At 40.2% G+C, this 23,968-nt stretch overlaps 1 protein-coding gene, 1 long non-coding RNA gene and 1 pseudogene across 2 annotated transcripts; 1 reads left to right on the top strand and 2 right to left on the bottom strand.

The window, feature by feature from the left end:
* LOC121137481 overlaps nt 1-2,362 on the bottom strand; it is a 31,139-nt pseudogene extending 28,777 nt beyond the window's left edge.
* Nucleotides 2,203-18,515, top strand: LOC121137483. Its single transcript, XR_005874719.1, has 3 exons — nt 2,203-2,959; nt 16,481-16,621; nt 18,498-18,515. It is a non-coding gene; the product is annotated as an uncharacterized LOC121137483 (long non-coding RNA).
* Nucleotides 6,561-14,206, bottom strand: Bcl2a1 (BCL2 related protein A1). Its single transcript, XM_040739733.1, has 2 exons — nt 13,617-14,206; nt 6,561-6,820 (listed from the first exon to the last, which is right to left on the bottom strand). Exons 1-2 carry the CDS (start codon nt 14,034-14,036, stop codon nt 6,617-6,619), a joined length of 624 nt encoding a protein of 207 aa, XP_040595667.1. The 5' UTR covers nt 14,037-14,206; the 3' UTR covers nt 6,561-6,616.
* Nucleotides 18,516-23,968: the final 5,453 nt, after the last annotated feature.

The following is a 23,968-nucleotide window of genomic DNA, read 5'->3' as shown; positions in this document are numbered from 1 at the left end:
GACACAGAAAATCAGTCTAGACTTTTTACTATCTAATTACCAAGAATTCCTACAAGATCCAAAGGAAAACTAGAATTCAAGATGTGATGGTATGAGTGAGAATGGACATCACAGGCTCACACATTTGAATGTGTTGTTCTCAGATGATGAACTATTTAGGAGGCTTTAAAAGGTGTGTACCTCCACGTTGAAAGTGTGTCACTCAGGGACACAGGGGCTTTGTGCTCACAGATACGCACTGGGGAACCAGGAATGGTAAACACTAAGGGCTATGTCTTCAAAAGAAGAGATGTATCATCTGCTTTCTGACCAGAAGGCTGGGAATGTATTTGGTTAGTAGCCCAGTGACCGCTGAACTATCTGTATGGCAATACTACACAAGGTTCTCCCATACTGTTACATATGTCTCAGCCATCCTCCCTAGACCATATCTCAAACATGGTTTCTCAGTCAGTAGAGCCAGTCTTCATGGGAGATGTCACATGTACTGTACAAATAGGACCTTTGCACTAACTGTATGGCCAACACACCAGATTTTTGCCCCAGACATTTAACAGTCAACCTATAGTATCCACCTTTATGGGAAAGTACACATACACTTTGGAAAGAGTTTCAATGTAACCATGTCTTAAGTTTTGTTGTACACGCAGGATTGAATCATCACCAGGAAACTTTTTCCCCAAAATGGGCTGTGCTTAAATACTTCTAAAATAATCTGTCTTGTGTCAAACTCTAGAAGTTTGAACCAACACCAGCCACTGAGTCGTGTTGAGCTGGACTTCCTTCTAACTTCCCACTGATACCCCTGCAAGCCCCTATAATCACAGAGACCCCAGAGTGGGCTTTGAGGTTTCAAAATCTCTTTCTCTCTGTCTCCATCCCTCCTTCCTTCCCTCCCTCCATCTTATGGATAAGATGTAAACTCTCAGGTACTTCTCCAGAACCATGCTTGCCTGACTGCCTCCATGCTTCTGACCATGGTGATTACAGGCTAGCCCTTGGAAACTGTAAACAAGACCCAAATGAAATACTTCTTTTTATAAGTTTCCTTGGTTATGGTGTCTCTTTACAGCAGTATAACAGTAACTAAACCACAAAGATATAATAAATAAGCAAGTAAATAAGAAATAACTGTCTCCATTTGAAGTCATAGGTGTTGAACAGAATGAGAAAAAAATAATTAAAAACGTGAAATCGATTGACTGGTCAAATGGGAGTTGAAAACATTTTAACATATATTAAAGAGTCAGGTCTAGAGAGATGGTTCAGTAGTTTAAGAGCACTTAATGCTCTCTGCAGACAACCTGGGTTCAATTTCTAGCTACTACACTGGGGCGGCCAACCATCCTTAAATCTAGTTCCAAAGGGTCTGGTACCCACTTCTGACCTCTAAAGGCACTCACATACATGCAGGCAAAACATGCATAGACATGAGCTGAAAACAATATAAAGGTTGACAATCACATAGGTATTTTCCTTCTAAAAAATTTGAGGATGTACTCTAAAAACGTTGAGAAGAAAAAGCACATAAGAAAGAAGGCAAAGTAAGGTAACGAGTTCCAGATAAACGACCCTAACTCAGAAGCAGAAACCCAAGGGGTGGCTGTGAGGATGCAATTATCTCACAATGTGAAAATTAATCTACCCATAAATAAACTCAGATTCTAGTTTTGCCAAAGTTAAAGGAAGACGCAATTTGAAAGTAGAAAAACAGACCCAAATTCAGTGTATGTTCTAAATGTGGACTAATAAAAGATAGCACACTTCTGAACCGTGGTTATCACTGAGCCATAGCCCCAGCCCTAAATTTTTCATTTGCCTGCTTCCTCTGCTAGACTGTCTGAGCATTTAGAAGTGACAATCATCTTTGCCATCTCTATAACCCAATACACAGCAAAATGGCTTACTACTAGTTGTTAAACACATGTGAATGAATGAAATTTAAACCGGAAAGTGCAGGCGTGGTTCCACAATCTCAACACCTACTAAAGCTCGCGGCAACGTCTTTCCTCACTTAACAAAATAACTCGGTTGGCAAGAATAAACGTGCTCCAGCCCAGCCTCCCTGGAGAAACTCCTGGATACCCACAGATACTGCTGCCTGCCCTACTGGGCCAGACTGGAGCAACGAGTGCACACCCAAGAGGATGTGCACATAAGGGGAGAGGTGCGCCTGCGCAGACACGCGAGCCGAGCCCAAGCTTCCAGGCGTTTAACTCCCTGCAGCCTTCTCGCACCTTCTGCGTGAGGTGGTGAGACTGGAGCAGCCGTTCCTGCGCACTTAAGGCCCACAAACGCTGCTTCAGTTCCTCAGCTCGGCCGGTAGGCACCCCTTGGAGTTGCTTGCAGCAACCGCTGCCATCACCTGGCAAGCACCGCCCCGGCCACGCCCATCACCCTCGGTCGCGGGGGGCGTGGCCTCTAAGAACTAGCATTGGCCACTTAGGTCTCTGAGCGGCCCCCATCTTGTGGGCTCAAATGACAGCGTGCTGTGGTTTCCTTGTCCTTTCCCGCTGGATAGCTGGGACTTGTGCACGTTCATCTGGACATTTAACCTTCCCTCACAGCCTATGGAGGTAGCCATGTTCTGCAGAGGGTGGACTCAGTACTCATCTAGCCTTAACGTTGTGGAGTGGGCCAAGCACACCAGACGCTCCTACATCATTGCCGGTGGACACGTGACTCCTCCTGGTCAACGGAAAAAATTCTGCTTTTCCAGAAAGTGTGTTCTTCTCCCATTTTCAGTCAGTTGGCTCGTTACTGATAAACTTGTAGGGCCGCTATGGCAGGCCCTCTTTGGAGTTGGATGCCCCATCTCTGGAGAATTCAGGATTCAGTCACCCTGTTCATTATTATCGAAGAGTGTAGCTGCCTTTGCTGCTGTTGGAATCTGCTGTTCGGAGACAGATAATGTCATTCTCTAACAGGACGTTTGACTGAGTGGGGATCAAAGAATAAAGTAAGTAGTAGCTGAGGACTGACTTTTTAAGATAATATATATATATATATATGTATATATTATCGGCAACACCCCCATGTTGCCCCTCAGTAGTTGAGGACGGACTTTTAAGATTATATATATATATATGTATATATATATATATATATATATATGTATATCTTGCCACCACCCCCATGTTGCCACTCAGTAGTTGAGGGCTGATTTTTAAGATTTAATTTTCAGAGTCAGGGAGATGATTTTCTTGGTAATATGCTTACTACACCAGCATGGGGAGCCGAGTTCAGATCCAGCACCCATGTAAAATGTATATAGTTCATTTCTGTAAGATCTAAGTGCCTGAAGACAAAGGAAGGTGCAAGAGGGAAAACAAAGATGAACAGAATTCTTAGCATGGTCAGTAAATTCACTGACATCTGTCATCTCATCTTTATGCTCAGAGACCTAGAAAATCAGGTCAGTGTGGCCATGCAATATCTGTTCACCAATACTAGAACATGAATGTACTTTGTGGATCAGTGTCCCCTGAAAGCATGTTAAGTATGGAGAATCCTGAGCCATCCCAGGAGTCCAAATGGTCCTCCGGTGATTTCTATTCATATCACTACCGTAAATGACTGTATGCAGCAAATATTAATCTTCAGGAAGAGCTGTAAAACTTAGCTTCATGTGGTCCTAAGTTTTCTCCCTTATGTCAGACAGACAGATAGACAGACAGACAGACAGACAGACAGACAGACACACACATACACACAAATTTCATTGCATATGTTACTGTTGATAAATTGCTGCTGTTAAATTCTAGAGGCTGGCTTTTTGTGGATACCCATGGCTGTTCTATGTGGTTTCATGTCTGTAATAAATAGGTCGTCTGACAGCATAACTGATAGGTGAAGAGCCTGCCTAGCATGCACAAGGCTCATGGTTTGACACCAGTGCTGCAAAAATAATGATAGCTTTGTCCAGTTTGGCATGGGAGAAAGCATTCACTTTACTTAATCCCAGGCTTTGACAAAAAATGCTTTAGTTCCATGTGTACATTTCATCAAGAATATGTTTGCACCTGTGAATGTTTGCAACATTAGGTGTAAATCTCTTTAGGGGTGTGAATCTTCAGTGGTCTCTGTGTGTCCTCTCACAGGTAAGGCTCCAGGGCAGAAACACTGGTATCCCAAGTGTTTCCAACACTCTGGAGCCATTATTTCCATCGGAAATCAAAATCACAGGAAGACTCAATAACATAAAGGTGTGTCAGATACTAGGAGAAGACATTGTACTTGACACTATGGGGTAGCTGAAGCAAAAGAAAAGATCAAGTGTTCAAGTAGAAAACAGATATTCCCCCATGGAAGGCCTGACCCTCCCTGGGAAGCTTAAAGGGGATGGGATAGGGGTCCTATTGGATCAGGGAAGGAGGGGAGGGAGAGGAAACTAGGATTGACATGTAAAACAAGCTTGTTTCTAAATTTTAAAAAAGGAAAATTAAAAGAAAAGAGATCATTAAAGGTCTTACAAGCTAATGTCTAAAACTTGAAGGTTCTAGGCCATTCTGAGATACATAGGTATGTAGGAAGACCCTGACTCAAAATAAAACAAAATCAAAGCAGCCTCACATAGTGTATCTTGAAAGCGGTGGCACATGCTTCTAGTCCCAGCACTGGGAACGATGAAACAGAAGGATTGGGGTGTCAGGGTCACCATAAGCTGCACAGGGAGACTGTGTCTTAAAGCAAACACAGTTTCATTGTTTGAATGTGAATTCCCCCACCCACAGTCTCATGAGTCTGAACACTTAGTCCCCATTGGTGGCACTGTTTTGGGGTGCTTTGGAACATTTCTAACAAGCACATCACTGTGGCCAACAGAGCTCAAAGATAGTATCTTGTTCTCACTCAGCTCAGTAGGATTTAAGTAACTTCCTACCTGGTCTTCTTGCTTATTCCTTTTTGTTTCTCCAGTTTAAAGGTGGTGATAAAATAAAAGACCATGCTGTTTAGGATGAAGCACCATCGCTAGAGTCCTGGCCTTGCATGCACAAAACCTGGGGGTTGGACCTCCAGCACCACACCACACAAACTGAGTGTGGTAATAACCTCATCTGTAATCCTAGCCCTCTGGATGTGGAAGCAGAAGGATCTGGTGTTAAGGGATCTGGTGTTAAGGTCCTTAGTGTCTTCATTTCCTCAGTTAGGAATCATACCACAGAGGTAATATTGATAACTGAGATGGTTTTGGGGGAAAGGGCTCTCTCTATTGGATATATTACTAGACTCAAGAGAAATCTAATGTAAGTAAACTAGAGAATTTCTATTTTGCCATCAAACTTGATCTAAAAATTAGAACATGGCCTAACAAAAGACAGTTTTACACACACACACACACACACACACACACACACAGAGTTTAAAATGGTTCGATATTCATTTCTGTAAGAGTAGAAACAGAAATTATCCCTTTCTGGCAGCTAGAAAGCCAGATTGATCATATATAGTCTGACTGTTGATTATTACTTGACTTGGGGAAAGTGAATTCTACTTTTTGGGTCTTGCCTTGGGAGAAAACTGGCTGGGTGGAGTGAGAAAACAGAAGACAAGAAAAGGTCAGAGAGAAAAATTATTTGAGACCCCAACACTGCATCTCTGACTGCCCTCTCCATGAAGCCCAAATGAAAGGCCAGAGAGAAAAGATTGAGGAGAGAGCATCAATGAGGAACTGTAAGCAGCCAGGGACCCTGAGGATAGAGAAAGTGTGGATTCAGCAAAGAGTTACAGAGCAGATTTTAACCCCATATGATTTGGCCTAGTGTCACAGGATAACAGGTACAACCTTATGGAAGAGTTTCTACCTTATGGTAGAGGTAGAAAAGATACTACCCTCCAGGTCATCATCAGTCCTTAAATACCTGCCCTGCCATTGTTTGGGGGGGCATCCTCCTGCAGCACAGGGCTTTGACAGAAATACACAGAGTCGGTGGCTAAACTTTTCTATCTGATTCATAAGCAGAGAGATAGGGATTCTGGGGTTGGCATGAGCTTTTGAAACCTCAAAGCCCATCCCAACTGACATATTTCCTCCAACGAGCTGGGCTAAACAGTTACGTAACTTGTGTTAAATAATCCATGCAGCTCCTTAGGTGAAACTCAGACTTTGGCTGTGAAACATAGCCTTGCATTTATTTTTATTCACCAAAACTCTGTATAAACTATCATTTTTATTATCAAATTAGACAGTACAGGTTAGAGAGGTATCATCTTCTAGACAATCCACAGGTAAAAATGCCTAGTAGTGCAGGATGTTTCCAAGAGATAAGCACATTATATTACAGGCAGTGGAGACCTCCCCACATCCACTCACACCATGCTAGATACTAGAGAAAGAGAGTTGCAGTAAACATGGACAGACACAGCAGAAGCAAAAGACATTCCAGGGTCTGCAGTCCCGTGGCCTTGCCTAAACGAGATTGGCCCATCAAAGGATTCCATTCTGGTGGGCTGACACCTGGAACTTCAATTGCAACTCGCTGGCATGGCCACCGGCAATGTCCCTGTGTTGAGTATTGTGAAGTTCCAGGCAAACTCAAAAACTTAAAGCATGAAACACATACAGAAACAAACTTATTTATTAAAGTGGGAACAAAACATCTGCAATTCTGGAAAGTCAAGTCCTATTAGCTGAGTTGTTTACAAATGGACGTACTAAGTGATGGTCATCATTGTCACAGGAGCGCGGGTCCTTTCTGGTCAGTAGTGTTGCTTGAGGAGCAAAGAGCATTTGCCAGATATGCCCTATCGTTTCCAGAAAAGTCACCCAGCCAGACTTAGGTTCAGACTTAGGTTCAAACTTCTTCATGAAGCCATCTTCCTATGAGAACAAAGTGAAGATTTAAGATCAGTGGGATAATCTCTCTACTCTCAGTATATGCAGTCATTTCATTCTCAGCATTGTTCTCTACTCCAAAGCTAAACTCCTTTAGAAACACTGTCCAATATGAATACAGCCTGAGCTACATATGTTAGTTTCAAGGGTTTTGGTTTTCGTTTGGGTTTTGTTTTTCAGCCATATATTAAGAAGTGTCTTTGTCTATCTTCTGTTGCTGTGAAGAGACACCATGACCAGGGTAGCTCTTAATTTACAGTTTCAGAGGCCAAGTCCATTATCATCATGGCAGAAAGCATGGTGGCATGCAGTAGCTGCTAAGAGCAGCTAACTCTTTGCCTGGACTTGGGTTGAACTACAAACATTACATTCCCTTTCACTCCATATATTTCAAAAGAAGCACAAAAAGAATATAAAATTGCTCAAAACATTTATTTTATTTTGAACTTTTTAATCTTCTCTCTCTATCTCCTAGCCCTAGAGTTATAGTCATACCCCATCATGCCTGGTTCAGGCAGTACTGGGCATGGAACCCAGGACCTTATGCAAGCTAAGACAGCACACTACCAACTGCTCTATATCCCCTGACTGTACTTGCACACTGTCTGTTCCACCACCCCTGATGTTTTTATGTTCATCTAGTAACATTTGCTCTACATCTTGTAAGCTCCAGTCTTATACTGTCTCCAAATGTTTGTGCTATAATAGCATTAATCCAGAAAAAGTGAATCGGGTGTAGCTTCTTGAGAATCAGAGGACTCTAGAAATCACTGCAGATCTTAAAATTAATAGTTGTGTGATCATTAGCCAACCAGGCAGCCACTAGTGAGGGGAATGTGTCTGCATGTGGTATGCATTCAACTGTGAGACACATGATGTCATGCTCCAACAGAAAAAAGACATTGCTCGGTTTCCCTGTGTCCTCTTCTCCTAACCTTACATTCTCACGTACTTCCCAGTCTTGGTAGTTCCCAGTCTTAGTATATAGACATTTCTTGTTCTGCTTCCAAGAACTGCCGTAAGCTTATAATAGACAGGCACACTGAGAGCCTCTAAAATGATCTTTTGTTAACAGGAAATCCTTTCATTTCTGTGCATTTTCAACATCTAAAATAAATAAAGAAAAAGCTAAATGAAGATATAAAATAGTCATAAATATATAAAAAACTAAAATTAAAAGAACTGCAAACCAGGAAAATATATTTATTAGGAGAATTCATTAAAATGTAAGAGAAAAACAACCGAGCCTTAATAGTTAAAAAGAAAAGTTCACTGAGACTTAAATCACTAATTATATAGGGAAACACTTTTAAGTTACCAGCAATTAAAGAATTTTACATTTCAACACAATCATAGTTTTTTATAACTATAAAAATATTTTTCCAAACAGATTTCTTTCAAAACTATTTCCTTTAGTGATGCAGTTTGAATCTCAAGGCTATTATATAAAAATAAATATACAAATAAGGATTCATTACCACATTGGTAATATAGTAATAACCAAGAAATGCCCAGGTCTTATTATGCCTGGGAGTAGTGAAAATTTGCTAAATTGAGCTACTCTGGCTCTGAGAAAGCATAAAATGATACACCAAGCTGACCTGGTTTGTTTATACCTTCCAAAATTCATGTTGATTCTTAATTGCTATTTTGATAAGGAATCTTTAAGAGATAGTTTGGCTTTGGGAGCACCACCCCACCCCCATGACTACATCAAGACTATTATCCAAGGGGTAGATTTGTTATCAAAAGATGTCTTCAGCTCTCTAGTCATCTTTTCTCCCTCCTTCTTTCCTTCCCTCCATTTCTGCCTTCCTTCCTAACTTCCTGCAGCAAGAAGGCTCTTAGCAGACACAGCCTTCAATGCTGGTGTCCTTCAGTGTTGGTGCCCTTAGATGCTGGTACTCTCAGACTCCCTAAACAGCTTCCTCTTATCATTTACTGTGTGATATTTTATTATAGCATTACAAAGCAGACTGACACATACTGTACCAGTAACCCAAAGAAAATTAAAACCTCTCAAAGATATGTGGATACCACAGCTACTCTTCTAGAGTTTATTTGTTGTTATTCATTTAAGACCTGTTTTGATGGTCTTGGGCTATAGCTCGATGATGAAGCGTGTACTTAGCACTCAGAGGGCCTGGCTGCTTATACTTTTTGAAATGCCTTCACTGATATGAATGGTTAATCAGTCATCTATATGTCTCGGAGTGCCCACTTTTCCCCTTCACTTTGCCACCAAACTAACCACACCATTAGAGCAAGAGGTAGGAACGGAGGAGAGGGTGAAAATGGAGAGAAGAGGAGAAGACCTCTTAGCTTAACTATTCCTATTAAGAGTTATTAAATAGTTAGTTACTCTTACTTAGCTTAATGCTTACTATTCTGGTTACTTGGAAGGGGCCAATTCAGTGTATCCCCACTTCTAAAGGGATTTCTTTTTGTATTTAGAGTAGTTTTTAAAATTATATATTTAAATTTCTTGGAATTTCCTATGTAACCCCCATACTTGCTTAATTCTATTTACATATTCACAAAGTGCTTTTAAAAGAAAGTTTTCTTGGTCTTTGCCTATAGATACCATTGTCTTCATTTTTATTACTTTTATGCTATATTATTATTACGTTATAGACATTCTACTATATAATGTAATTATTATTACATTACTTTATATTATGTTGTTATAAGTATTACTTAGGAAACCTGAGAACTGGAGTCCTTCCTAGGTAACTTAACCTAAGTCACGACTCTAATAATTCCAAGGAAAATTCCAAGTTCAGTCCTCACGTTTCAGTGTCGTTTCCTGAGATCTATAGCTGTGTGTCAGATACCTTTTGTGCAATGGCCCTATACTAAGCATGAAAGATACAGTGATGCATGTAGTAGATACAGTCCACCTCTTTGGGCTAATGACCAAGTGTTCTTCTTTATTCCACAATCCTGGACCCAGAAAAGTGCTCATTAAAGAGCATGGAAGTAGGAAAGTCACCTTAGTCAAATGAAAGTATGATTTCCCAGAGGTAGGACATTGAGTTTCATCTTAAGCACATTCTTTGTTTTTCAAAAAGGGTCTTACTGTACCCACAGTAACTTCTCCTGCTGTGTTCAAGCAATGTTCCTTGAGCCTTCACCTCTGTGTAGCTGAAACTATAGACAACAGCAACTAAAATGTATTCTAGTGGCTTTAGGAACTATCTTCCTTCCAAATATTCATGATCGCTAATAGAAAAATTACATTAAATCTTCTACCAGGCATTACAAGTTCAACTGTGTACTTCAAACTGGCAGAGGGAACTGGAGAAAATAATAATAAATGTAGAAGATGAAGAAAAACAGAGATGACAAGGGAAACTAAAGGGAACATGGGACAGGGGAAATATGAGAGGGAGGAAAAGGAAGGAATGGAAGAATGAGGAGGAAAGGGATGGGAGGGAAGGAGGAAAGATTCAAACTGATTTTTAAAAAAGTAATGAGATATGCATTCCATTACTAATGCATTGGTCTTACATTTTTCCCTTTAATTCACCCGAGGTCCAGAGTGATTAATATCCAACTGAAACGGACCATACAACTTTTGAAGTCTAAATATACTTAGATTTTCTAAATGGAAACTATGTAATATTACTATTATTAGTATTAATATTAGTGTTTATTAGTAATAATAATGGTCTTTAAATTGTACTGAGTACTCATTTATAAAAGTTACTCTGGGTGCTTTGTGTGTAAATAACTCATGATCCTTATACCAGACTGGGCAGATAGGCTGCAATGTGGCCTAGTTTTAGAGACAAGGAAACAAAGTATAGAGAAGTTATGTAAGTTATTCTGGTCACATAGATGATAAGTACTGAGCCTTGAAATAAAGCACCTGGAGTTGGTGCTCCTAACATCTATACTGTACTTCTGTATCAAATCTTGCTCTAAAACTTCTCATAAAGTTTCAGGCATATTTCAAGTGTAACAAGACCATAGGTTGCATGTTTTATGGTCAGTTTAGAGGATTATTTTTCAGAAAAGAAAAAGGAAAAATGATAAAATAACCATTTCTCCTTCCTAATGGGACCCCTGACTGCTAGCATAGACCAGTGTATTTGCTACAAAAAAATCATTCAAAGTAAATTCATTCATTGAAGCAGATTTGTCAATGACACTGTGAAAAAAGCTATCAGTTTGCTATGCCTGTGAATATTGGATCACTATAGCACTAGTTGCCATTATCAGAATAAGTTATTTCTGTTGGTTAGAATACAGTATTGAGATTGCTTTAAATGATCTATGATTCCCAAGACAACGTATTTCTAGAAATTCTAAGAGGCTATTCCATACCCTTCATTCATTTTGAATTCTAAGAATTCACACAATATGTTATGAAGAAGTTATATTTTGAAGTAACATGTATTCTGTGTCTTCCACAAGCTGTGATAGGCAATGGCCACATAGAGTAAATCTATAGAGCTTGTAAGACTGTTCTCTACAGGCTCATTTGTGGCCTCTGCACTAGAAGACACTTGTCTTCACTTAACATATACACAGTGCATCACAGAGTTTCCTGAGCCCTTCCCACAGCCAACCAGAAGAAACATAACCAAACATTTGACATGTTTCACCTAGACCCAAATCAAGTCAACTTAAAAAGAAGAGTTAGAGGTAGCTGAAAAGGAAAACTGCTTTACAGCAAGACGTAGCACTGGGCAAGCAGACTTTCAACAAAATAGAAATGGAACAAAGCCTGTGTTCAATAAAGTCAATTGCATTAAATTTTTAAGCATGTAATTATTGAAAACATCTACAGTCTTAGAGGATAATCAACATGCTGAAAGAAATCTGCCACATAGAAAAAATAATTCACATTCAGGTTGTTCAAAGAATTCCTTTGTTAATAAAACAACTGAAAACTGGGCAATAAGCAGGCAATTCTTTCAGTAAGAATTAGTCAATGAACATGAACTTGAGCTCAGCATGAGGAGAACTTTAACTGTACTAGTAACCAAGGGCAAAATGATTTAACATAAGACAACTAACTGTATGGATTTAGTGTAACCAAGTAGAGAAATTGTAATAGATTACTAGGACCTCCTTGTACCCAGGAAATATTGGGTATTCTAACATGCTGCTGACAGGATTATATCTTGATAGAACTGCTATGGGATAGAATAATCTAGTAATTTCAAAATGGATACACACCATGAGTGAATAACTCTATGACCAAATATCCACCCTAGAAAACACCTGCACACAGGAGACAATACATACTGGTATAGTCAAAGAAACATTCCTTGTGACAGAAAACTCTGGAAATAACCCACATATACATCAGTCAGAAGAGACCAGCTCTTCGACAGCGTGTATATTCAGCAGAACATATTAAGAACTCTTTAAATTTTTATTTACTTATGGTGCTAGGGATTGAATTAAGAGCCTGTTCATGCAAAGCAGGAGTTCTACAACTGATCTACCTCCCAAGTTCCTACAGGATTCTTTAAAATGCTATTTTAAGTGCCTTGGGTTGAAAAAATTGTTACAGAATAAATTCATGTACTAGTTGGGGTGGGGAGAGTAATCAGGCCTTCATATGACCAGATCTGGCCTTCTACTGGCTTGCTGTATAGTCTAAGATGACCCTGAGCTTTTGGTCCTCTTGTTTTTTGTTCATGAGTTCTGTGATTACAGATGTTCACTGCCATGTCTATTCCAGATACTAATTTGTAAAATTTTTCAGAAAGAAAGACTACCTTGAGGCTGAAGGTACAGTGCAGCAATACAGCATTGCTCAGATTGTGCTAAGCTCTAGATTTAGTCTCTGTGACAAAGGGCTGGCGAGGCATGGGGGGTGCTTGCTAGCTAAGCATGATGGTATGCATCCAGAGTCCCAAAGACATGGAAGGCTGAGGGTGGTAGAATGACTTTACTCTGGGAGCTGGAGGCCAGCCTGGGCAACATGGTGAGATCTCTTCTCTAAATGCAGGTGGAGGGTCATACCAGTATTTTCTCTGGGTGTAGTCAATAAAAATGTTTTGTATATACAATAGTAACAGTGGGCATTGCTTGAGAGAGATAAAAGCTGGGATGGGAGAGAGACTACATGGGAATAGACATGATTTTCAACTCAGTATTAAGCATATTGGGACACAAAGTGAAGCATGTATATCTAGTTGCAAAGGCTTCTGGATAACCTGATCTCCAAAAACTCTCCATACAGTCCTGGATGTTTTAGATACCATTAAACAAAAAAAAAGTAAATTTGTATATTTGAATATGCTTTAAAAAGGGTTCCTTCCAGTGAGGCAGTACATTATTTTTATCAAAAAACTTCAATAGCCTGTAATTTGTATGTTACAAAATGGGAAAAATCAATGTGTAAGTAATAAATATACAAAACTATGCAGCTAACTACAACACAGCCACGTACAAATGACAAGATCTAATACCAGCTCTTTCTGTACAAATTCTCCATTGTCTTGAGAACCCTAGCAAAAGGCAGATGCTTGAGGGTCTGCACTGCCGTTTCTGAAGATGCAGTCAAAATCTGCTGCTCTCAGCCCCAGATCTCATGACTGCAGTTCACAAAGCAAGGATAAAAGTTGGAGACACAAATGTTCACCAACTAAAAAGTTGTAGGGCCCACTGGAAATGACCCACAAGTTTTCTGCTTGGCTTACTTTTAATGAAAAGCATCCAAAATAAGAATACAAACAGACTTAAATCTTTTAGTTATTTTTTCATTAGTAAGTAGACTCTCCATTACGTAGAGAAACAAAAAGAATGCAATCTCACATACCCAGCCTCCATTCTGACGTATCCACTCTGCTGTGTTGTTCATTATGAATTCAGCCACAAAAGTGGAAACTTGCTTGTAAGCACCCACATCCAAGCCAACCTGCTCTTGTGGAAGTTTTTTGAGGAGAACACCCCCAAAGGCAAATATAGTCACAATCCTTCCCCAGTTAATAATGCCATCTTCAAATTCTCTTTCCATCACTTGATTGAATATTGTTCTGGCGGTATCTATGGATCCCACATCAAAATCATCCAAGTATAGTTTCAGATTATTTTCCACTTCTTGTTGAACTGAGAAAGCAACTCTTTGTAGCACCCTGGATGTTTTGCTTGGAGCCGATTCAAAAGCAGGTACCTGCAGAACATACTGAAGATAGTCCTCAGCCAGAGAGTGGATGTACATGAACTCGCAGTCAGTCATTGTCCTTGGCAGAGCGAACTGAAGCTGTCCACCTGGAGGTCAAAGAGGCAGCTAAGCTAAAGGCAGGGTTTGACAGAGAAGGGGTAATCATATCTGGAGGCTGCTGGAATTTCTCTTTACGTAGCTCACTGTGTGGGCTGTGTGTGAAAGCAAAAGTTCATACTGTGAAGGAGAAAAATGTTTCAGAGCAATGCCACTTCCTCTTCCTCTTATGATTCAGCTTAAGTGTATTTAATGAGAGGATGTGGGGAAATCAGGCCCCTGAATGTTCTGGGAGCTAGAGGCCCATTCAAAGTCACTCTGGCAATACCACACTTGAGATGTAGATGTGAGTTGAGAGGAGAAAAAGTCAGCTTCTTTCTTTTCATATCTGTAATTTCTTATAGGAGACAATCTGTCCTTAATCCCAACTTAGTACATATTCTTTTGAAAATATGGATCTACTTTTGTTTTATGCCTGTGTCTGAGTGTATGTATATGTAGCATGTGTATACAGTGCCTATGGAACCAGAAGAGGGCATTGGAGCCTTTAGAACTAGAGTTACAGGCAGCCTGGTACGGGTGCTGGAATCTGAACCTGGGATCCCCTGAAACAGCAGCAAGTGCTCTTAAATTCTGAGCCATCTTTCTTGTCCTTAATACATATTCTCAAATCATATATACTATCCTGTACCTGGGCCAGAAATCATGTGAGAATTTAGAAGGAACAATGAATGACCTTAGAGTCACAATGCCTGACCTCAGTTGTAGACAAGTCTTCCTGTTTACTGGGATATGGTCTGAACTTTGTAAAATGAAGCTGTCTAGACTGACTTTAGAGGATTGATGTGAAACTAAAGGAGATGGCCTTGTACCTGGTAAGACACAGGTGCTTCATGGTGCTGTGCTTCATTATTTTATGAACTAGTGATGATTTGACTTCTCAGTCATCTCCTGACCAGGAAATATAGAACTTTAGAAGTCCACAATTTGAAGTTAACAGCAAATCTCTCACTTTTTTGAGCTTTGGTAGCAATTCTGAGAGAAGCTTGGTGGAGATGGTGACATCAATGGCTAACGTAAAGTTGCCGACTTTGGGTTGGAGCTTAAGTTTCTTCACCTAAGTGCATAGCAGTGAAGGCAGATGATAAATGCATGGAGATGAGGAACCATGTGTTGCTGTTGCTTTTCTTTCTTGTCCTGCCAGGACACACAGATGCTTCAGCCCCAAATAAGCACACAATGACATACTAATAATTAAACTGCTGGTTCATGGCTAGGGCTTCTTATCGGCTATCTCTGTCTTAATTATTAACCCATATCTATAAATCTATATTTCCATATGGTCTTGGATTACCAGAGAAGGGTCTAGACTCCTTCTTCCACTACATGGCAACTCCTCCTGGCCTCTCTATCTGCCTCTACCAGAATTATTGTCTCCCAGCCCCGCCTATACTTCCTGCCTGAACATTCAGTGTTTTATTCATCACCAATAAGAGAAACATGTATACAGAAGGATATCCCCCGTCATCCATGCTTGTCTGACAACTTCAAACTGAAGAGCCAGCCAGCGGTGGAAACTAAAAACCATACATTTATTATATTACTCCATAAATGTAGAGCAAGGAACAATGTATCAGGACTGTTGTGTACTAGGTTTCAAAAGAATTTTTCCAGCCTACAAAGAGGATAAACATAACATGCCATACATAGTCCAAGGATCTGCTGAAAGTAATGATTAGAAGAGATCATTCTAGGAGGTTCAAATATAGAGATGCTTCCAGAACTACAAGTTAAGGTGGTTGTAGTCTGAGGCTGTGCAATAATTCTGAAGATCTTAATTTTATCCATTGTGAATTAGGTGGGAAAGGATGATTGGGGAGATAATTGAAGAAAAAATATTTGCCAATGTTTCCATATTTCAAGAGCTTTTGTCTTAGGGCCTGGTATTTATCATAGTGGCAGGGCAGCTGGTTAGCTTGCTTTCCTGGGTTCAACCCCCAGTGACACAAATATGAAAGAAACACATCTATGGCCTGACTAAGCCTTTATTCATGGTTATTTTACCCAGAAGCCACTATTGGGGAACATTGGTAGGCCAGTCAGGACTGAATGAACTACTAGTGACTGCTATGAGAACAACAAGAATATGTGTCATCTTAGTAATGAATTAAGAACTTTATCCTTTGTACAAAGTTTTTGCTGTCAATGTTTGATTATTAGTGTGTAAACCCTTATGTATTTTCATTGCACTTGCAAAAGTACTGCTATATCGAATTGTTTATCCTTATAATAAGCCACCCTCTCAATACTCAAGGTTTAAAATAGTAATCCAGTGTGTGTGAGTGTGTGTGTGTGTGTGTGTGTGTCTGTCTGTCTGTCTGTCTGTCTGTCTGTCTGTCTCATGGCCCTGACATTTGTCAGGACCCAATGGGGCTAATTGGTATTTGTTCCTTAATGTCTAGAACTTGGCTGAAATGACTCAAAACTGTTGGGACTCTTTTCTGACCAAGAAGAAGCAATAGTTGTGATAAGAAACAAGTGGACATAACTCCAAGACCATCCCAGCTGATGAGTACCCAGGATAATGCAAGCTGCAGGACAAAGTAAGTAGCTTTTAAAAGATACGACTGAGGTCTACTTCTCTTTTCTCCACAGGAGGAACCTGAAATTTTGCTGGGCTTTTTGAAGCTTCCTCAGAGGTGGCATGGGGAAGCTCTCACTCTGCTCGGCTCTTTCACTCCTCTGAATTTAGCTACTTCCCTATTCTGAAGCCCTGACCAAGACAAATTCTCTGTTAAGAATGATGGTCTCCACTTATATAAAATGAGGACGTGACCCCTCCAAGATATGATTGAGGAAAAGTTTTCATTGTAGATATGAGAGAGAGTACAACCAGAGGCATATTAAAGAGGTCAGAGCAAGGAGAGAAAGTAGACTAAACATGACCAGTAGACTGAACTGGGCCATGGGGAGAGGAGGAACACAAGAGGAGGAGAAGAGAGAGCAAAGACGAGAGAAGGCCAAGAGAGGGGCTCAGGACCAATAGAGCAAAATGGCAGCATTATACAGGGATGAGAAGCCGGGGAAAGAGAAGCCCATGAGCTGGAGTTTAGAGTAAGGAGTGGGGTGAGAAGAGCTAAGAAGAGCCATGGACTCTTTGTACTTGTAATGCTGAGAGACTCTGGAGGCCAAAATATTCTTGGTATGCTAATAGGTACACTTTAGCCATTTGTCCCCATTTTCCTTTGGAACTGATACACTAATAACACAGTTGAAGCACGAAAGAGAATGATAAGCAAAAGACTCCATTGGTGTGTCTTCTATGGCCTCCTTCAGTCCTGTAGGGTCAGGCCTTCAAAGTCAGAAAAATCCACTGGCGACAAACTCATCCCCCTATTTCCATGGCTTATTAGTTTTTTGTTTTAGGTTTTGTTTATTTGTTTGCTTTTCTTTTGTTTAAAAAAATAGAGGCTCAGAGTGACCAGGTTTCTGGTAGAAGTTGCATTTCTCACTAAGGAGACTAAATCCCAGGCTGTCCTGTGATCACAGATGCAAGCAAGAGTTCCCCTGAATTTCTTCTTATGTTTACGAGGAAGGATCAAGATGGTTCTGGAGAGACCCAACTAGCTGTCACCTCAGTAGGTGGATTGATACCTAAGAAAACAGGGAAGTGTTGTGTGTCCTGGCTTGTGAGGTAGAATGTTATCTAAGGATATAGAGGCAAAAGGAAATGAAAGGGCGAAAGAATGTAGGAAGTGAACCAAGGAATGGGAACCAGCGGAGAGGCTATCTTTAAGGACACAGTCAGGAAACCTCTACTGTTTTACTGTCGGCTTAGCAGCTGCATCTGAACCTGCTGCTATTTTAGCTACTGTCTGTGTCCCCACAGTTGGTGCCCCTCTGCTCAGGTTGTGTCCTGGTGGGACTTCCAGTCCTGCTGGCTGGCACCTGTTCTGCCATTGCCACCAAATGTAGTTTTTAACTAAGTCTCTCTTTATCATTCTGACTTGGGAGTCAGACACTGGAGTGAAAACATGCTAGCTCAGAGAGGTCTAGAAACAACAACTGACCTTCCTCTTTGGCTGAAGACCCAGCAAAAGAGAATCTCTCCAGCCGTCTCAAAGCAAGAAGACTGCCAAAAAACTCCAGTCTCCCTACTACTTCCTGTGTGTCTCTCCATCTCCATCCATCTTCCTTGCTCCCACACACTCTGTTGTACAGTGCAGCTACTGTACGCTTTGAGCTACAAGCTCATAGCTCTCGAGTAGTACTATCTCACCTTTGATTTCTCTGGAAGGCCTGGCTTAGGCACTGGTACATACGAAACACATAGTAAATGTTCACTGGGTTCTGTAGCATTATTGAGTATTTAGTGTATGCCCTGATATAAACTCAGGTTGATATTGTACCCAAAACTATCTTAGCTTTTCTGTTAAGTTTTACTCAGCAAATCAAAAAGAAAATGTTCTTTTCTTCCAGATATCATCTCAGGGGAAGTACAAGGGGAAGGCCTGTTTAAATAGGACCTTTGAGTCATTGTGGTAGAGGGCCTTGGGATTTCCACTGCCCAGAATGGAATGGCAAAGAGCACACATAGCCAAAGAAGCAGAAGTACTTGGTGGCAGCAAGGAAACTGGGTCTCTCAAGGGCAATTTTCTACAAGTGCCAAGACCTAAACATTCAGCAGAGAGCAAAGTACAGAGAATTGACAGCTATGCAGCACGCCAATTGCTCTCTACTGAGTACTTGCCTCATGCCAGGTCCTGAGCTGGGCTCCAGGCATCTAATACTGTGTGAACCAACAACAACAACAAATCAAACTGCAGAGTGTCACAGTACAAAATAATACAAAAGACAAAGTGGGGGCTTCTTTTCTGAGAAGACTGGCATCAAAGTTGGCTTTTAGAGATAAACAAGATATCACCAATCGGAGAGTGCAGCATTGTGAAGTGTGTAATTGTGCTTCACCCGTGTGCTTTGTGGTAAGCTAAAGTGTGGACTCCAGTGTATGAATGATGTGTTCAGAGAAGAGACAGGCATCCAGCTCACAGTAGCCCTGAGTACCGGGTTATAAGTTTTGAGTACTGCATTGTGAGCTGAAAGTAAGAGGGACATTTGAAAGGTTTAACATAGGACAGCAACATGGTTAAATCTGTATCTTAGGACTTCTAATTGGACAACTGTATTTCTAATGGCTTGGATCCTAGGGAAATTGGTGTCATGAGAACCAGATTTATGTAAGTCCTGTATCTGAGAGAAAGTGTGGTATTAGACTTTCTGAACTCAGTTTATTTCATCTAATGATTTCAGTTGCACCTACTTTCTGACAAATGTCGTGATTTCAGTTTTATTTACAGGATCATAAAATTCTGCTGTGGGGGTCTGGAGAGATGGCTTAGTGGTTAAGAACACTGGTCTTCCAGAGGTCCTGAGCTCAGTTCTCAGCAACCACGTGATGGCTTACAACCATCTGTAATGAGATCTGGTGCCCTCTTCTGGCCTGTAGGGGGTACATGCAGACAGAATATCATATACATAATAAATAAATAGACCTTTAAAAATTCCACTGTGAATATGAATCATGTTTCCTTTGTCCATTTATTGTTGATGGACATCTAGCATGATTCTAGTTCAGGCAATTATAAATAGTACAGAAATAAATGTGGAAGTGTAGGTAAGGTATTTCTGTGCTGTGTTAGCTTAGCATCCTTTACATACATACATAAGAGTAACATAGGTTGAAGTGGTCATTCAATTTTTAATTTTTTGAGGAGCCCCCATACTTATTTCCATAGTGGCTGCACAGGTTTGGCTTCCCACCAGCAATGATTAAGGATTTTCCTCCCCTTGCCCCTCCCCTGTCCTCTCATACATTTTGTTATTTGTTTTCTTGATCATGGTCATTCTAACTGGGTAGAATTGGAATTTCAAAACAGTTTTGTGTCTCCTTGATGATTTTGAACACTTTTCCAAGTACTTACTGTCCATTTGTGTTTCTTCATTTGAAATCTATTCAGTTCATGGGCCCATTTACTGATCTGGATGCTTTGTTTTTATGTGTTCCTTTTAACAGTGCCTTAGAAATTAATGACTTCTCTTATGTGTATTTTGTTTCTTCATTCCAGTGTTGTTTCCTTTGCTGGGCAAAGTTGTTTTCATTTCATGTAATTTCTCATTTGTCAATTCTAAGAACTATTTCCTACATATTAGAGTTCTTTTTAAGAAATGTTTGCCTTTGCCTGTGTCTTCAGGTGTTTTACTTAGATTTTCTTCTAACTTTTGATAAGTTTCTTGTCTCACTTTAATGTCTTTTATCCATTTTGAATTGATTCTGTGGAGGGTGAGAAATGGAGATCTAGCTGCACCCTTTTACAGTATAAATCATTTACCTGGAGTCATTTGTAAGAGAGGCTATTTTGTCTCCAATTTATATTTTGAACAGATGACTGTGGCTATATGATTTTAATCCCAAGGTCATCTATTCTAGTCTATTGATCTACATATCTGGTTTGTGACAGTACCACACTGTTTTTGTCACAATGACTATGTAATACAATTTGAGATTGGACATTGTGACATATCCTGTATTATTCTTTATGCTAAGAATTACATTAGTTACTAGGAGATTTGTGCTTCTGTGTGAGCTTTCAGATTGTCTTGTCTTGTGAAGAATACCATTGCTATTTTGACAGGAATGGCTTTGAACATGTGCATTGCTTTCAGTAACATAGCCATCCATATACACAATATTCTGCCTATCCAAAAGAGCAAGAGGTAGTTCCAACTTAATAACAGATACTGAGAAAATCCAGAGAATCCTTAAGTCATACCTTGAAAACATGTACTCCACAAAAATTGGAAAATCTAAAAGAAATGGACAATTTTCTGGATAGGTGCCACATACCAAAATTAAATCAAGAGCATATAAACAATTTAAATAGACCTATAACCCCTAAGGAAATAGAAACAGTCTTCCAACCAAAAACAGCCCAGGGCCAGACGGTTTCAGTGCAGAATTCTACCAGAACTTCAAAGAAGAGCTAATACCTGTACACCTTAAATAGTTCCACACACAGAAGGAACACACCCAAATATTTTATGAGCGCATATTTTCTTAATAATTGTTCCATTTTTCAGTATGAAGTAGTTTTCTTTGTCCCTTCTAATTTTGATTTGAATATACTTCATTTGGTAGAAGAACATCTTTATCAGATTCTTTCATTTCCATTTGCTTGATTTTTTCCCATTCTTTTTTGATTAGTCTGTGGTTGTCTTTACTAGTATGTTGTGTTTCTTAGCAATAACAGAAAGGTAGATCTAGTGGTTTTGGCTTTCTTTTTTAATTCAGTGAGCCAGTCTTTTCTTTTCATTGGTGAATTGAATCCTCTTGTATTTAAGGTTTTTACTAAGCAATACGTTCTGTGTTTGATAATTTTGTTAGCTGTTTATTGTTTGATTTTCTTTCTAATCTTTCTATTAGGAACTTTCTGATTTATGGTGCTGTACATGATGAACTCTTTTTCAGCTCTTCATTGTTTAGGCATTTCTCCCACAAAATGTGTTTCCTGTGCTCTTGTATTTGAGCCTTTCTTCCCTCCTCTTCCCTTTTTTTAAAAATTTAAATTATTACAAGGATGCTTCACATGTCAATTCCAGCTCTCTCCCCCTCTCCCTTTCCCTCTCCCTCCCCTCTCCTCCCACACCCTCTCAGGAACTGCCCTCCCCCTTTCCCAATCTGTATTCCTTTCCCCAGGAATGGTGAGGCCCTACATGGTGGAGGGTATCCATAGTCTGTCATTTCACCCAGGGCAGGGCCTAGGCCCTCCCCCAAGAGTCCAGGCTGAGAGGGCATCTCTCATTGTGGGATGGGCACCCAAAGCGCATTTTTATGCCAGGGATACTGATCTACTACCCAAGGCCACAGAAATTGCCTAGGCCTCCTCACTGACACCCACATTCAGGGGGTCTGGGTAAGTCCCATGCTGTATTCCCATCCATCAGTCTGGGGTTCAAGAGTTTCCCCTTGGTCAGGTCAGCTGTTTCTGTGGGTTAAACAAGCCCAGTCTTGACCCCTTTGCTCATCAGTCCTCCCTCTCTGTCACTGGGTTCCTTGAGTTGAGCTCAGTGTTTAGCTGTAGGTGTCTGGCTCTGCATCTATCAGTTATTGGTTGAAGGTTCTGTTTCCCCAACTCCCTGACTGTGGGATTATAGGCTATCACTCCCCAGCTTTATGTCTAAAATCCATATATGAGTGAGCACATACCATGTTTCTCTTTTTGTGACTATGTTATCTCACTCAGGATGGTTTCTTCTAATGCCGTCTATTTGCCTGAAAATTTCAAGATTCCATTTTTTCCTCTGAATACTACTTCATTGTGTAAATGTACCACATTTTCTTTATCCACTCTTCAGTTGAGGGGTGTCTAGGTTGCTTCCAGATTCTGGCTATTACAAATAATGCTGCTATGAATACAGTGGAACAGACATCCTTGTTGTATGAATATGCATCTGTTGGGTATATGCCTAAGAGTGGAATTGCCAGGTTTTGTGGTAGGCTGAATCTCCATACTGATTCCCAAAATGACTGTACGAGTTGGCACTCCCACCAGGAGTGGAGGAGTGTTCCCCTTTCTCCACATCCTCCCCAGCATAAAATGTCACTGGTGTTTTTGGTTTTAGCCATCCTGACAGGAGTAAGGGTGTATCTCAGAGTTGTTTTTATTTTCATTTCCCTGATGGCTAGGGATATTGAGCACTTTCTTTTTTTATTATTAATTTTTTTATTTTTAGGTTTAAATTTAGATTATAAACATGGTTGGTTCACAAGTCAGTTCCAGGTCCCTCTCCCTTTCCCTCCCCTCCTCCCGTGCCCTCCCCCCAACTTCCCCATTATCCCCTCATTTCCCCAGGGAGGGTGAGGCCCTCCATGGGGGTATCCATAGACTGTCAGTGTGGCTGGATTGATGTTGAGGTCTTTGATTCATTTAGACTTAAGTTTTGTACATGGAAATAGACATGGATCTATCCACATTCTTTTACTTTCCAGCATCCAGTTATGCCAGCACCATTTGTTAAAGATGCTTTATTTTTTACATTGTATATTTTTAGCTTCTTTGTTGAAGATCAGATGTTCATACGTGTATGGGTTAATATCGGGGTGTTCAATTCAATTCCATTGGTTTAACCTGTCTATTTTTGTGCCAATACCAGGCTGTTTTCAGGACTATAGCTCTATAATAGAGCTTGAAATCAGGCATGGTGATGCCTCCAGACGTTGCTTTGTTGAATAGGGTTGTTTTGGCTATCCTGGGTCTTTTGTTTTTCCATATAAAGTTGATTATTGTTCTTTCAAGGTCTGTGAAGAATTGTGCTGGGATTTTAATGGGGATTTCATTGAATCTGTAGATTGCTTTTGGCAAGATTGCCATTTTTACTACATTGATCCTACCTATCCAAGAGCATGGGAGATCTTTCCATTTTCTGGTGTCTTCTTTAATTTCTTTTTTTTAAAAACTCAAAGTTCTTGCGATACAGGTCTTTCACATGTTTGGTAGCATTACCCCAAAGTATTTTATGTTGTTTGTGGCAGTTGTTAAGGGTGATGTTTCCGATTTCTTTCTCAGCCCTTTTTCGTCTATATATACTAGGACTACTGATTTTTCTTGAGTTGATCTTGTATCTTGCCACTTTGCTGAAAGTATTTATCAGCTGGAGGAATTCCCTGGTAGAATTTTTTGGTCACTTATGTAAACTGTCATATCATCTGCAAATAGTGAAATTTTGTCATCTCCCTTTCCAATTTGTATCCCTTTGATCTCCTTTTGTTATCATATTGATCTGGCTAGAACTTCAAGTACAATATTGAAGAGGTTTGGAGAGAGTGGACAGCCTTGTAATATTCCTGATTTTAGAGGAATCGTGTTGAGTTTCTGTAAATTTAGTTTGATGCT

The sequence above is a fragment of the Mesocricetus auratus genome, unplaced genomic scaffold (genome assembly GCF_017639785.1).
Source record: "Mesocricetus auratus isolate SY011 unplaced genomic scaffold, BCM_Maur_2.0 Super-Scaffold_100691, whole genome shotgun sequence".
Lineage (NCBI taxonomy): Eukaryota > Metazoa > Chordata > Mammalia > Rodentia > Cricetidae > Mesocricetus > Mesocricetus auratus.
This window is presented reverse-complemented; position numbering and strand designations above follow the sequence as displayed.